A 13,706-nucleotide genomic window follows, 5' to 3' on the forward strand; every position below is an offset into this window, starting at 1 on the left:
TTGATTGGGTGGTACGACCCGAGTTCGATCGACTTATAGAGCGGTGAAGATAAAACAAATAAAGTGGCGGCTTGACCGTCACTGTCGTCCTGATCATCCGTGACGATAGCAAGTGCCGTCTGAGCTCTTTCATTTTTTTTTCCCGGGTTTTGCGAAATCCACTAAAATCCCCAATTAACACTAAAGTATCTATCTTCAAGCTACTGTTCAGCTCAATGATCAGAGAATCTATATCCAATGATTACTCCCGTTTCATCTCTATCCTTGGAGCTTGCAAAACGACGGACCAATTTAAGCAATTACATTCCCAGACCATTACGAGAGGTTTAGCACTAAACCCAACATTACAAAAGAAGCTCTTGCTCTTCTGGTGTAGTCGTTTAGGTGGCTACATGAGTTATGCCTGTAAGCTGTTTGTGAAAATTCCTGAACCAGACGTGGTTGTGTGGAACAATATGATCAAGGGATGGTCAAGGGTGGATTGTGGTGGGCAAGGAGTTAGATTTTATTTGAATATGTTGAAGGAAGGTGTGACTCCGGATAGCCACACCTTTCCATTCTTGTTGAATGGTCTTAAGGGAGATGGAGCGTTGGCTTGTGGTAAGAAGCTGCATTGCCATGTTGCCAAATTTGGATTAGGTTCTAACCTTTATGTGCAGAATGCTCTTGTTCAGGTGTACTCTTTATGTGGTCTAGTGGATATAGCTCGTGGGGTTTTCAACAGGAGATGCAAAGAGGATGTGTTTTCTTGGAATTTGATGATCTCTGGGTATAATAGGATGAAACAATTCGAAGAAAGCGTGGAGCTTTTCGCGGATATGGAGAGGAACTTGGTTTTTCCAACTACTGTTACGTTACTTCTTGTTCTCTCGGCTTGTTCTAAGGTAAATGATAAGAATCTCTGTAAAAGGATTCATGGGTATGTTAGTGAGTGTATGACAAAACCCAGTTTAAAATTGGAGAATGCTCTTGTCAATGCATATGCTGCATGCGGGGAAATGGATATAGCAGTAAGGATTTTCAAGGGTATGAAGTCTAGGGATGTGATTTCCTGGACATCTATTGTGAAAGGGTTTGTAGAGATAGGGAATCTAGAGCTGGCAAGGACATATTTTGATCAGATGCCAGTGAGGGACAGAATTTCTTGGACTATTATGATTGATGGTTACCTACGAGCTGATTGCTTCAATGAATCTCTGGAAGTATTCCGCCAGATGCAAAGTGCAGGTATGGTACCCGATGAATTTACCATGGTTAGTGTTCTTACAGCTTGTGCTCACCTGGGTTGCTTGGAGATTGGTGAATGGGTGAAGACGTACATAGACAAAAATAATATCAAGAACGATGTTGTTGTAGGGAATGCTTTGATAGATATGTATTTTAAATGTGGGTGCTCTGAAAAAGCGCAGAAGGTTTTCCATGACATGGATCAGAGAGACAAATTCACATGGACAGCCATGGTTGTTGGTCTTGCTAACAATGGACAAGGCCAAGAGGCCATTAAAGTTTTCTTCCAAATGCAAGAAATGTCAATACAACCAGATGGGATTACTTACCTTGGCGTCCTCACTGCTTGTAACCGTAGTGGTATGGTAGACCATGCAAGGAAAATTTTCGCCAAAATGAGAAGCGACCATAGAATTGAGCCAAGTTTAGCACATTATGGATGTATGGTTGACCTACTTGGTCGAGCTGGGTTAGTCAAGGAAGCATATGAGATAATAAGAAACATGCCAATGAATCCAAACTCAATTGTGTGGAGAGCCCTACTTGGTGCTTGTAGACTTCATAATGATGAACTAATGGCTGAATTGGCAGCTGAAAAGATTCTTGAGTTGGAACCTGATAATGGTGCTGTTTATGCTTTATTAGGCAATATATATGCAGGTTGCGAAAGATGGGAGGATTTGCGAAAAGTGAGAAGAAAGATGATAGACATCGCAATTAAGAAGACACCAGGCTTCAGTTTAATTGAGGTAAACGGATTTTCTCACGAATTTGTTGCTGGAGACAAATCACATCTTCAATCTGAAGAGATTTACATGAAACTAGAAGAATTAACCCAAGAGTCGACATTTGCAGCATACTTGCCTGATACTTCTGAATCATTGTTGGAGGCTGGGTAAAATCATTTTTGGTAAAGAATTTAGCTATAAATTTTGAGTTTATTGCTTCTGAAGCCAGAGATACACTGTTCAAGATTATAGAGAACCCTGAGATGTGAACAGAATTATAGCCTGTTAGACTAAAAGTTGTTGCTTATGCAGTGGATAAGAGACAGCGCATGGTTCAGTTAATTCTTCATAAATGTACTCAACACAACCTTGGGTTAGAGCCTGGATCCATGATGGGAAGCTACCGTGCACCCCATAGAAAACATAATCCTGTTTCGCGAAGTGGCAATATTTTGGAAATGTGCTGGACACTTACATGTACAAACTAAGCATCGCCTGTAGCACTGTTGGTTCTGACCGGGTCTGAGCACTTAAGTTCTGATCCTCTGCCGAGTACAGGAGCCTGAGATGTCTCCCCAATAACCAAAAAGCTTCTGGAACTCAGACCCAAGCCTATTCAAGGTTGCACCTGAAGATCACCATACTTGCTTATCAAGACATTCAGAACATCCCCTACATGTTTCATATGATCCACAGAGTTCTGTAGCTGAGTGGGGTCTGGCACTTGAACAAGGGTCGGAGGCAGATCTTCGGCAATACAGCATTGACATATAGGGGAAATCCAGTAAATATTTCGTTCTGACTCGATATACTGTAATCTTGACATCTTTATCTAACTGAGCAATTCATTGGACTCCATCACCATTTTGTTGGTTGTGGTGGGAATAAAAAAATATAAATGGATATGAAAACAATGTATGTAAGATCATGTATAGCTTTGTTGTTGAATATAGACGATTCTAAATATTTTTGCTACTGCTCTTTTTTTTTTTTGCCTTCGTGTTAGGTACTGATTACTGAACAGCTTTAGCTCAAAGCATCAGATTCCCTGGATTAAACTATGACATCAAAGTCAAACTTATGGCGGATCAGAAGATTTACTAAACTATCGTAACTCACTCTGCCCAATACAATAATAAAAAACAACTTGCCTGACAATTACCAACGCAGTTAACAATTAGTGCCTGATGCCTTCACGTGTAATACAATTGGCCAAAGTAATTAAGCTTTTCATGATACAGATTCCAACAACAAAAAGAGAGTAAAGATTTCGAATTGCAATATAAATTGAAAGAATAGCATGAAAATTTATAAGAATTGGGGGGGATTTTGTTTTTTTCCTGAAACACGATCTTACCAGAACTGAACCAAAACTAAACGAGGGAAGTACACACTTAGGGCCTCATACATTTGACTAGAACGTCCACAAATCTCTTGTACATGTGCTGCTTCATGTACATCTTCTCAACCTTTTCACGTCCTTGGTTACCTAGTTGTAGCCTTGTAGATGGGTTTCTTAGAAGAAACAAGAGGTTCTGAGCTAAAACTTTATTACCTGGCCTCCCCACAGGGTGGAGTAGCCCTGTAACATTGTGCTCCACTATCTCTTTTGTTCCTCCAGCGTCTGTTCCAAGCACCTGTTCCCCATAAAAAAAAAAACAATGATTAGGATGAGAGAACATTGCCTTATTTGTCTCTCTATCATTTGTTTCTCACCGGAAGACCATAAGCCATTGCTTCGATAGTAACTCTCCCGAATGTTTCACCAACTCCCTGTTTCACAAATTGAAGAGAGTAAACAAAAGTACACATCAAATAGCATTTGATAGTGTTTGTTTTGAGTGCAGCCATAAAAGGATCAAGATGAGAAAGATTACAGGATCAAGATGAGAAAGATTACCTGGGAATTTGTTACGTAGACATCTGCAGCAGAGTATAATGAGGCAACACGAGTGGTTGCTGGAGTCCACAGAACAGAGTTTGATAAGTTTCCATTGTTTGACAAGAAGCTCAACATTTCCTTAACGTATGCAACTTTGTTGCTCTTGGACCCAACTGATCCAAGTAGAAGTTTAAGGTCTTGTTTCTGTGTTACGTTGCCAGACAACAACAGCTTTCTTTTACCAGTGGCAGTGAGAACGGATGGATTTTCAATTGCAGGAGATGTGATTTTCATCTTCCGTGGTGAACCTCTTAAACGATGTCTGACGGAAAGACTAATCTTTTCCTTCTTGATGCCATTGAGGTTCTTGATTTTGGACTGACTACTTTTAGTTTTAGCCACTGGTTCTTGTTCTTGTTCTTGTTGTCTCTCCAGTGCCAAGGCGGCAGATTCAAGGAGAAGAAGTTGTCCCTTTCCCGGGTTTATGCTGCTAAGAGACATCACAAGCATATCTGTATCTGTCAAACCGAACTCCGTTCTGACTGATTCACGTAATGTATGTCTTTTCTTCCTCATCATCTCCTGGGTCAGTGTTGGAGTATTTAGTGAACTGGAAATCCCAGCAACAAAAGCCAACTCATCATTAACAGACAGCGGAACAATAACCGGCTGAGACCTAAGCTTTATATGGTCTTCTTCACACCATGCTAACCATTGTTTGCTCTGTACTTCAGAGAGAAAAATTAGTAGTTTCACTCGGTCGAGCACGGGTTTTGCTCGATCAAAGTACTCTCGCCGGTTCTCCATCACCCACCAAGCGATTTGACTTCCACCAGCTGGATGGTGATCCATGTATTGATCTGCGGAGATTGTAACATAATGAGTATCCAAACTTGAGGCAGAAAAGGAATGTTGACCATGTTTTGATGACAGATATATAAAACTTGCACTAATAGAAAACAATCTAAAGCGAGCATGCTATATATGAAAACTTCTATTTCAAAATGCAACTTCCAGTAGTATAGCTGAAGGAAAAACATGGTACACATTTCTAAACATGATATATGCTCATGCAAAAAGTGATGTCAGAGAATCAGCAGATCTATTTTTCGTTACCTATCCATGAGGCACAGACTGCTGATCCTGCAATGACAAGATCTGCTTTCATGGCAGTTTTGAAGCTGAGCTCTCCTTTGTCTTCAACCACTTTGATCCTTCTCCTTGTGAGCTCTTGCAATAATCCACCCCTTCTGCTCAAAACTACTGCATATACTGTTGCACCACAGCTCAAAAGCTCGGAAGCCAACTCCATCATTGAAATTGGAGCACCAGTCATTGATAGTTCATGAAAAAGCAGGACGAATCTCCTAGACCAAACAAGACGTTTAAAGTCTGATTTCCTGTCACAAGTCCCTGATCGCTTTTGGGGACTCCATTCAAGAACTTTATCCTCTAGTGATCCAAACGGACCAAAAATTTTACCGTAGGTGACATTTGTCTTTGGAAGTTCTTGATCTTGGTCATCCGAGTCCTTAGTCTCCATCACTTTTCTCACCTTCTGCTTACTACGAATCCTTGTACGTGAACTACGACTAGCTTTTCTGGTTCTCCTCCTAGAGCTCAAGCTTGGTCGAGATGTGACATCCTCTTTTTTGGCCAAAGTTACATGCATCCTCTTATTTACACCTATATGGACTATATTGGTATTATCTACTACAGCATGAGAACTCTCATTAGCAACAGAATCCAGTCTTTTGTTCTGCTCCACATGCAAAACATCTTCTCTGAGTTTGCCTCCAAAGCGTAAGAACTCAACTTTGTTATCATCATCATGCGCCCATCTGGACTGAACATAGAATCCAAGATATGTCCAAAGAGTAATCAAAAGTAACCAATAAAGCAGACGGTTACTTCTGAACCACTGAACAGCTCCACCACTACCTTTCCCATCTCTACGTGGAGTCCTGCCTGAATGCACTCTCCTAAATGTAGGTGAACCCTTTGGAGTAGACCTTCCTGAAAGTGAAGACTTAAAGCTGCCTAGTTTAAGCGGTGATAGCCGAAGATCTTCCATATTTCTCTTTGCTATAATAGCATCCTCAGTATCCTATTTCCCACACTTGAACGAATAGCATTTAGACAAACTCCATCACTTTGATTCCAGCAGTCTCTCAGCTCACAGTGAAACAGCAACCTAGAAAGATCAAATCAATCGTCAGCATGCAAAACATATCCAGCTACATATAGTATCACTTGTGATCCAAGCTCATCAAACTAATCCAAATATAAGGAGTTTGAATTCCAATTGATAAACAAACTCGAATTTTCCATAGATTTCCCAAGGAGACCATTTAACAAAATAGGATCTCGGACTTGAAAGCGCGTTGACGAAATAAAAAAAAGTTCGTCGCTCCGATTACCAAATAAAGCCCAATGTTAAAAGATCAAGATCGTAGCGAGCAGCTTTTATTATAAAAGATCAAGATCGTAGGGAGTTCCTTACTACTTCCGATAGTTCAGAGACGCGTTTCCGAAGCTAAAATTGACTTCCGACTTGGATCTCCGATGCTCCGAACTAAGATTGAGGCCCCAGGAATCTACGATTCAAAGAGAAAAAGATAGAGAGAAGAAACATAAAGTCAATGTACTTCAACAAGAAAACTAGAAGAAGAATCGTATAATAGAGGAGAAACAACACAAGCTTACAGAAGAAGCAGACGAAGACGAATTAGAAAGAAACAAAAAGAGAAGAAGAAGAAGAAGAGGACATTACATTTGCATACACTAGTTTTTCTCCGGTGATCTAAGCTTGAGCCATTCCAAGAGCTGAGCAGAATCGCGGCGAGAGAGAGAGAGAGAGAGAGCTCAGAGAGTCGGAGTTTAACGGAGTCAGAGAGCTGTCAGCTGCCTGTGCACGAGAAGAGGTGGCTGATTTTAATTTGTTCCAACGACGTTTTGCTTTTTCCCGAGGCTCGCACGTGTTACCACTTAGCCGCTCGTGTGGGCTAGCTACTCTGTTTTCATTATTTGATTTGTTTTTTTAGCACTTCCTAATCCAATGGACATTTGTGAAAACAAAATATAATAACTAACATTATTAACTGACGATATAAACTTTTGATCCCAAAAAAAAGAAAACATTATATTATAAATATATTATGATTTGTTGAACGTTATAAATTTAGCCGACAAAATAAATCTATTCAAGTGGTTACGACGTCCTTTTTTGAGTTATCAGGAAAAAGGTGGTAGGACTAATCTCTGTTTAATGTGATTTAATTACTAACAAGTAACAAATTGCAATTAGACTTTTACCTTTTTGCAGTATTATCTTTTGTTCTTATCATTAAAAAAAGAAAAAAATAAAGGTTTTATTAATAGACGACTAAAACATTATTGTGTGTTCACAAATCTCTCATTTATCTAAAGAAAGGTAAGTTCACTTCAACCTCTCTCCCCTGATATAACCAACAAACAAAGTCTCAAACAAAACAACACCAGAAAATAAAAGACAAGAACCACAACTAATTGAACATGTGCTTTAAATACAATCAAGAATCTCATTAGCTCAATTAAGTGAACTAAGAAACTCAACCCATATATGTTCTGCTCTCTTCGTCGTCTCTACCGCAAACTCCTCCGCTGCTTGCTCGTCCTTTGCCTTACGCACCGCCTCGTGATACTCTTCGTATGCCTGGGACGCCTCCTTTAGTAGCTGTGACAGACTCGTCGTCAGCGACTTGAACTTCGAATCGACGTTCACTTTCTCTGCTTCTAGCTTCGCCAGCAGTCTCTTGATCGCAACGATTCTGATTTGCAACGCGTCTCCTCGTTGAGCCGTGGTCTTTGCTGCTGCGAATACCGAGTCTACGGATCTCTGCTTCTCCATTGCGGTTTCTTTCAACAGTTTGGCTCTGGTTTGAGCTATCTGGACTCTCTGAGAAGCCTCGAGTCCTTCTTTAATGACGGTTTTGTATTTGGCTAGCAAAGAGATGTAACCAATAGAAGCTGAGCTGAGTACCTCGTAACGTGTACCGGCTGCTATAATCTCATCGAAGTTTGGATGGTTTACGAGATCACGTGCGCTTAGACCACGTAGCTTCTTTAGGGTTAGCTTCAAGCTCTCTATGCTCTCTGATGTAGCTGATGATTCGCTTGTGGTAGAAGTAACTGATGATGAGCCAAGGACTGAGCCTACCTTTGAGGACGTTTCTTTTCTGTGGGTGTGAACAAGATTGTTCAATGATGTGGTGAGGCGAGAAGTCTCTGAGCCCTACCAAAGTCAAATAAAAAGATTATAAGAAACTGAGATTGATTTAGATGTTAGAGCCTTCCATTGTCTATTCAAGAAAGATCTACCTGGGATTTGGATTCTTCAGCGAGTATCTCTGCTATGTTAATGGAAGAATCCGTGTCTGCCTTAAGACCATCTTTGTCTTGGTTAAAACAACCACATACACCATCTGCAAGAAATCAAAACAGAGAGAATACAAGTAAGTACTATAGCTCTCTTGTGAGTTTCTTAACATTCACAAGAATGAGCTTCAACCCTAACCTGCAGGCTTTAGAAGACCTTCTAAACCAGCTGTAAAAGAAAGACCAAATAAACATTGAGATGTTGTTTCCTTTTTAAAATGTATGTTTGTGAGAATATGGAGATTAAGTACCACTGTATCCGGCATAAGTTTTCTGCGCTACATTTATGGTTGATGTACTTTTCGAAGCTGTTGATACAACACATGTAGTTACGAGCTATCATAGATAAAGTGAAAGAAAATGACATAAAGAGAAATGTTAAAATAGTTTCTTACAGTCATCTCCATTAGCCTTTGCAATTGTAACAGCTGCAAGTTAGAATTAAACAAGAAGACCAAACCAAACTGTCAGATTATGGACTGTCCTTGTTTTTATATGAATTCTTTGGTTCTTGAGGTTACCTTCAAATTCACGTTCGATTTCTTCCAACATAAGGCTCCTCTTGCTTTCAGCTGTTAAGAAAAGAGAAAAGGACTTAACAAACGTGTCTCAGAAGAAGGCTCTGACTCTGTGGAACAAAAGGATCAGAGTTTTTACCTTGTTCTGATTCATTCTTTATCTCCGTAAGGCCTCTTGTCGCGGCTGAAACAGGGAAAAGAAACTATTCATGTAAGATCATGATTATTTGGATTCATCCGATTAACAAGGCTTATTGCACCAAAGATAGTTCAAAGTTAGAGAGAGGAATATATGTTAAAGTACCTTCAAACTCGCGTTCAATAGCGTCAAGCATACTTTTTCTCCTTGCAGCTGTAACAAAACATGGAAAAGGAGATGATTCATGATACAATAGAAATAACTAAATAGAAAAATAAATAAGGTGAAGAATGTTTACCATGTTCATCATCATCCTTGCTATCGGTTGAATCATTAGCCTTTAGCTCTTCAAGGCCTTTTGTAGCAGCTGTAACGTAAGAACATAAAAAAAAAACAGAAGAAGCTTATCTACTTGACCTCTTGGTATTGAATTTACGTTCAGCTAAGAAGTGCAAAATGTCATGTGAAAGTAACCTTCAAACTCGCGTTCAATAGCTTCAAGCATGCTATTTCTCTTTGCAGCTGTAACAAAATATAAAACCATTCTTCAAAAAATGCTATGGAAGATGCAAAAGAGAGCAGAAAAGGTAGAGAGGAAAAATGATTACATTGTGCATTGTCATCTCCTTCAGTGAAGTCGTCAAGATTTAGTTGCTTCAGGCTACTTGCAGCAGCTGCAAAGGTTTGACAAAACAGAGGAAATGATTCAAGATTTGATTCCAGTACCATAAGAACTAATGAATTAACAGCGATATTAAAATGTCAAAATCACCTTCAAATTCACGTTCAATCTCATCCAACATACTTTGCCTCGTTGCAGCTGATAACAAAGACATAAAGACCTCTTTGAGAATAAAGCTACAAGAAAGGTAAATGTTTTAAATGGACAGATCTTCTTACATTGGTCTCCCTCCTGTTTGCTGTCGGCGAGATCTTCAAGTTGCTTAAAACTCTCAGTAACGGCTGCAAGAGAAGAAACAAACTCTTAGAACTTCTTGAAACCAATAAAGATTTAAAGATTCTCTCTGCATATGATGATTGGTATGTCAATTTTACCTTCAAATTCGCGTTCAATTGCATCTAGCATACTTTGTCTCTTGGCAGCTGTAGATAAGGAATAACATATATTTCTATCAGAAAACTAAAATGAGGGACAAAAAACCAATAAGTATCAAAGTAGAGATAACAATATCTTACCTTTTTCTGTATCATCATCATCTTTGACAGTGTGAGCATTAATCTTTAGCTCTTTAAGACCACTTGTAGCAGCTAAAAGTTGAAGAAGAGGAAACATAATCATTAACCTAAGAAGTTTCAGCACAAAGATTTTGAATCAATAAAGATAAATATTGAGTATGTCAAAATACCTTCAAACTCGCGTTCAATAGCATCTAGCATATTCTCTCTCTTTGCAGCTATAAAAAGACATAAGATTTCTGTTCTGAGTACTGTAACTGAGACTAATATATCATTAGAATAGAGGGAAACAAAGTATTACAGTGTGCTTCATCATCTTTGCTTGAGGTTGAATGCCTTAGCTCTTCAAGACCTTTTGTAGCTTCTGAAAACAGAGGAAAAAACAGAGTCTAGGATGGTTCTGCAGATGGTATCTAATTAAGACAACATACTTGTTGTATATATCAAGATACCTTCGAACTCTCTTTCGATCTCTTCTAGCATCTTTTGTCTCCTTGCTTCTACAACAAGACAAAAAAAATCTAACTCAAGAGTACTATAATATGCAGACAAGGCATTAAACAAAGTAAAAACGAGAGAGTTCTCTTTTACCATGTTCTTCATCATTGACTCCAGTTAAATCATCAGCCTTTAGTTGTTCAAGACCCTTTGTAGCAGCTGCAAGTAAGAAATCAAAAAGAAGACAGAAACCAATAATTGTTAGTTAACTTTTTCGAGTTCAAGAACTTGATTAAAAAGATAAATGTTGTGTAGAGATACCTTCAAAATCACGTTCAATCTCATCCAACATGCTTTGTCTCATTGCAGCTGTAACACAAAAGAACAGAGAACTTGGACTTAGAATAATATATAGGAAGAACAGAATGTGATCGTAGAAAGTACTAGAGGAAGAGAGTTCTGTTACATTGTTCATCATCTATCCCTTGTGTGGAATCATCAATCTTTAGTTGTTGAAACCCAGCAGCAGCAGCTGAAAGTAACTCTTTGTAAGTAAGATTCTATCAACAACAATGACTTCAATAACTTAAACTTAAAAGCTTGACAGAAACATCGAAAGGTACCTTCAAACTCGCGTTCAATGGCTTCCAACATTTTATGTCTCCTAGCAGCTGAAACAACAAAGACAGTATAAGAGCAATCTCTAAGCAAGAAGGATCTGATTAAAGAGGAAGAATTGTTTTTGTTTAACCTTCTTCATCATCTTTAGATTCATCAACTTTGTTGATAACATCAGATCCAGCCTTTTTAAGTTCATTGATATGGGCTGTAATCAAGAAACACAAAAGAAAACATACAAACTCTTCATGTCAATACTTTGATCCACAAACTCTTCATGTCAATACACATCATCAAATGTATGAGACTTTTTAAGAAAAAAAGAACAAAAACAGAGTAAACATCTTCATTTACCTTCGAACTCAAGTTCGATATGGTCCAACATACTCGGACCTTTAATGACTTCATCAGTAACAGCTCCTACCTAAAGATCCAATGTTAAAGGAAACAAGAGATCAATTGGAAGGAACCTTTATACCATAGTCAATCATTCTAAACCAAAATCTTATAAAGGAATATTTAACCTGAGCTGATGTATCAACAGAATCTTTAAGAGTTTCCACTACTGGCTCTTCAGTTAGAGACAAAGAGATAGTGTTGTTTTCAGTCACTGTACTGTTTTTCTGACCACTGGTCTCAGCTGAATCAACACACAACATAGAAACTACATTAGAAATCAAATTGCAGATAAGAAAAGAAACAAGATATAGAGATAGGGACAAGTCTTACTTTGATCTGCTGCTTCATTGCCTTGGAGAGTGTTGACATTAGCTGCATCCAAAAAACAAAATCATCTCCTGGTTTTTTTGTAAGAGAATTGTGATCATCTCTACGATTATTCAATCTTAAGACTTACTTTTATATTCACGGTCGATTAGATCTAAACTCAAACCTCCAGTTCCTTCATCCTAAAAACCAAAAGTCAAATGCGTTTGGATATATGAAGTGATCATATGATTCATTCGTTTATTGTAACGTATATGTGTGTTAAAGAAAATGTATTTTGTGTAATTACCTGGCAAGAAACTTCATAGAAGCTTGAGAGAACAAGACAGAGAGACAAACACAGAGCTAAGAACTTCGTTCCCATGGTGGAAAATTGTAATCACAAAGATCAAAATACACACTGCTGAAGCTTGAGGAGGAAACATATTAACAAGACTTTAAATAAAAAACCAAGTAAAATAACTTAACGTGGCTTTTTTATTTAATAATAAATATTCACGTGGCTTTAATATTTTTATATGAACGCTATTATTATTTTTTTGGCTTCAGTAGTTTTTTCTAGTGTGTGAAAAGCTTATAAGTTATAATTATCCACTATTTGCTTTATCGGTTGTTTATCTCTATGCTTAGGTAACAACAATGCTTCTTTTTTTTTTCAATATCTAGACAGAACAAAAGAAAAAAAAAATCTAATTAGGTTAACTAATTTAACTACATTAGTATGAAATTAATATATCTATAATCAATAGAGTCTTATAATCTTCCCCACACTCTACGAGACTACGACCAAATCGCATCCTTTTATATATATATTATACTTATGCACTCATGGGGGGAAGAAAAAGAAGTTAAAGAGGTATAAGATAATATTTAGCGTGCAACATGCGAAAATTAAATACATTTGTATGTGATTGTACTTTGTACAGGAATGACAACACATGTGTTACTCAAAACCACTCAATTATCAACTTCAACTATAGTTTTATAATTTCTTAAAACGATCGAGAGGAGCAATAAATTCAAAATCAGACTTCTAGATCTCAAGACGTACGTTGACTATATATATATTTGATGATTCCTTTTTTTACTTTTAACTAACTCACTTTGTTCTAATACGTAGTTACGTACGTATTATAAACACTAGAAAATCTTGTAAAAATAGTACATATAAAGAGCTTGTGTTGTTGCTGGTGCAATTTTTAGCGACCGGAATCAAAGATAATCTTAATTGGTGTTGTCTTGAAATGGAGGGAGTAGTAATGATGAAATATAGAGCCACCTTATCTTTTCACCTCAAGTCCTCAACATATATATCGTAATAACAAACATCAACATGTCTTGTAACGTATAATATAAATTGGCATATGACATGTTGACGATAGATCAGCAGATTCGATTTAGATTAGAGTATTAATTGAGAGGGGACACCTTCTCTTTCCCGGATATAACGCTACCCGAGCTGCCCACGTATCCCCCATTTCTTCATCTTCTCGTTGCTCTATATGTTCTTTTTTTTTTTCTTCATAACAAGAATTTTCTAAAACGTGCTACATAGAGGGGTAATATAATACAAAACTGATAACTATTATAATCACGTACGTACGTATCAGGACTAGATTTTGAATCTTTTAAACAAATTAACACTAACTAAGACGTCTTCAACAATCTCGTCTCCAACAACATATATGTTAATTTATTCACTAGTAGCAGAATTAATTTATGAGAATTGTCCATAAAAAAATATGAACACACATATATAATGAACCCTGAATCATAACATGGCGGTAAACACACTAATAACAAACAGGAGTATACGA

The 13,706-nt window shown here is 37.8% G+C and overlaps 3 protein-coding genes and 1 non-coding gene across 6 annotated transcripts; 2 read left to right on the forward strand and 2 right to left on the reverse strand.

Annotated features, from left to right (window-relative positions):
- The first annotated feature begins 39 nt into the window (after positions 1–39).
- On the forward strand, positions 40–126 carry LOC111831783. The gene has a single exon (XR_002834919.1). It is a non-coding gene; the product is annotated as a small nucleolar RNA snoR121 (small nucleolar RNA).
- Positions 79–2,930, forward strand: LOC17891345 (putative pentatricopeptide repeat-containing protein At3g15930). The gene is made up of 3 exons (XM_023786949.1): positions 79–1,976; positions 2,083–2,137; positions 2,268–2,930. Exons 1-3 carry the CDS (start codon positions 216–218, stop codon positions 2,441–2,443), a joined length of 1,992 nt encoding a protein of 663 aa, XP_023642717.1. The 5' UTR covers positions 79–215; the 3' UTR covers positions 2,444–2,930.
- A 195-nt stretch (positions 2,931–3,125) lies between these two features.
- Positions 3,126–6,769, reverse strand: LOC17891196. Its single transcript, XM_006297030.2, has 6 exons — positions 6,611–6,769; positions 6,341–6,434; positions 4,954–6,031; positions 3,856–4,697; positions 3,672–3,728; positions 3,126–3,592 (listed from the first exon to the last, which is right to left on the reverse strand). Exons 3-6 carry the CDS (start codon positions 5,909–5,911, stop codon positions 3,350–3,352), a joined length of 2,100 nt encoding a protein of 699 aa, XP_006297092.1. The 5' UTR covers positions 5,912–6,031; positions 6,341–6,434; positions 6,611–6,769; the 3' UTR covers positions 3,126–3,349.
- Positions 6,770–7,183: 414 nt separating this feature from the next.
- On the reverse strand, positions 7,184–12,287 carry LOC17891560 (TSA1-like protein). 3 transcript variants are annotated; one of them, XM_023786611.1, is made up of 28 exons: positions 12,179–12,287; positions 12,020–12,071; positions 11,893–11,934; positions 11,688–11,803; positions 11,518–11,587; positions 11,297–11,371; positions 11,169–11,216; positions 11,012–11,077; positions 10,867–10,914; positions 10,699–10,764; positions 10,560–10,607; positions 10,409–10,471; positions 10,278–10,325; positions 10,108–10,179; positions 9,967–10,014; positions 9,811–9,873; positions 9,683–9,730; positions 9,519–9,584; positions 9,385–9,432; positions 9,209–9,277; positions 9,076–9,123; positions 8,911–8,955; positions 8,775–8,825; positions 8,649–8,681; positions 8,505–8,561; positions 8,393–8,422; positions 8,197–8,300; positions 7,184–8,110 (listed from the first exon to the last, which is right to left on the reverse strand). In XM_023786611.1, exons 1-28 carry the CDS (start codon positions 12,251–12,253, stop codon positions 7,406–7,408), a joined length of 2,304 nt encoding a protein of 767 aa, XP_023642379.1. In that variant the 5' UTR covers positions 12,254–12,287; the 3' UTR covers positions 7,184–7,405. The 3 variants fall into 3 exon arrangements, with proteins under 3 accessions (XP_023642379.1, XP_023642380.1, XP_023642381.1); XM_023786612.1 differs by lacking the exons at positions 9,076–9,123; positions 9,209–9,277; XM_023786613.1 differs by lacking the exons at positions 8,775–8,825; positions 8,911–8,955; positions 9,076–9,123; ... (1 more) ...; positions 9,385–9,432; positions 9,519–9,584.
- Between the last annotated feature and the right edge of the window lie 1,419 nt (positions 12,288–13,706).

This window comes from Capsella rubella, unplaced genomic scaffold (genome assembly GCF_000375325.1).
Source record: "Capsella rubella cultivar Monte Gargano unplaced genomic scaffold, Caprub1_0 scaffold_3, whole genome shotgun sequence".
Classification (NCBI taxonomy): Eukaryota; Viridiplantae; Streptophyta; class Magnoliopsida; order Brassicales; family Brassicaceae; genus Capsella; species Capsella rubella.

What these genes read in the sequence shown, in the direction of transcription:
- LOC17891345 (XM_023786949.1), top strand. Translation starts at nt 216, where the DNA reads ATGATCAGAGAATCTATATCCAATGATTACTCCCGTTTCATCTCTATC. An exon ending in CAGGCTTCAGTTTAATTGAG is followed by an intron (nt 1,977 to 2,082) that starts GTAAACGGATTT and finishes CGACATTTGCAG; the next exon opens with CATACTTGCCTGATACTTCT. An exon ending in GCTGGGTAAAATCATTTTTG is followed by an intron (nt 2,138 to 2,267) that starts GTAAAGAATTTA and finishes TTGCTTATGCAG; the next exon opens with TGGATAAGAGACAGCGCATG.
- LOC17891196 (XM_006297030.2), bottom strand. Translation starts at nt 5,911, where the DNA reads ATGGAAGATCTTCGGCTATCACCGCTTAAACTAGGCAGCTTTAAGTCT. An exon ending in AGTCTGTGCCTCATGGATAG is followed by an intron (nt 4,698 to 4,953) that starts GTAACGAAAAAT and finishes CAATCTCCGCAG; the next exon opens with ATCAATACATGGATCACCAT. An exon ending in CAATGGCTTATGGTCTTCCG is followed by an intron (nt 3,593 to 3,671) that starts GTGAGAAACAAA and finishes TATGGGGAACAG; the next exon opens with GTGCTTGGAACAGACGCTGG.
- LOC17891560 (XM_023786611.1), bottom strand. Translation starts at nt 12,253, where the DNA reads ATGGGAACGAAGTTCTTAGCTCTGTGTTTGTCTCTCTGTCTTGTTCTC. An exon ending in AATTGAACGCGAATTTGAAG is followed by an intron (nt 9,874 to 9,966) that starts GTAAAATTGACA and finishes CTTCTCTTGCAG; the next exon opens with CCGTTACTGAGAGTTTTAAG. An exon ending in AACTTATGCCGGATACAGTG is followed by an intron (nt 8,423 to 8,504) that starts GTACTTAATCTC and finishes TTTCTTTTACAG; the next exon opens with CTGGTTTAGAAGGTCTTCTA.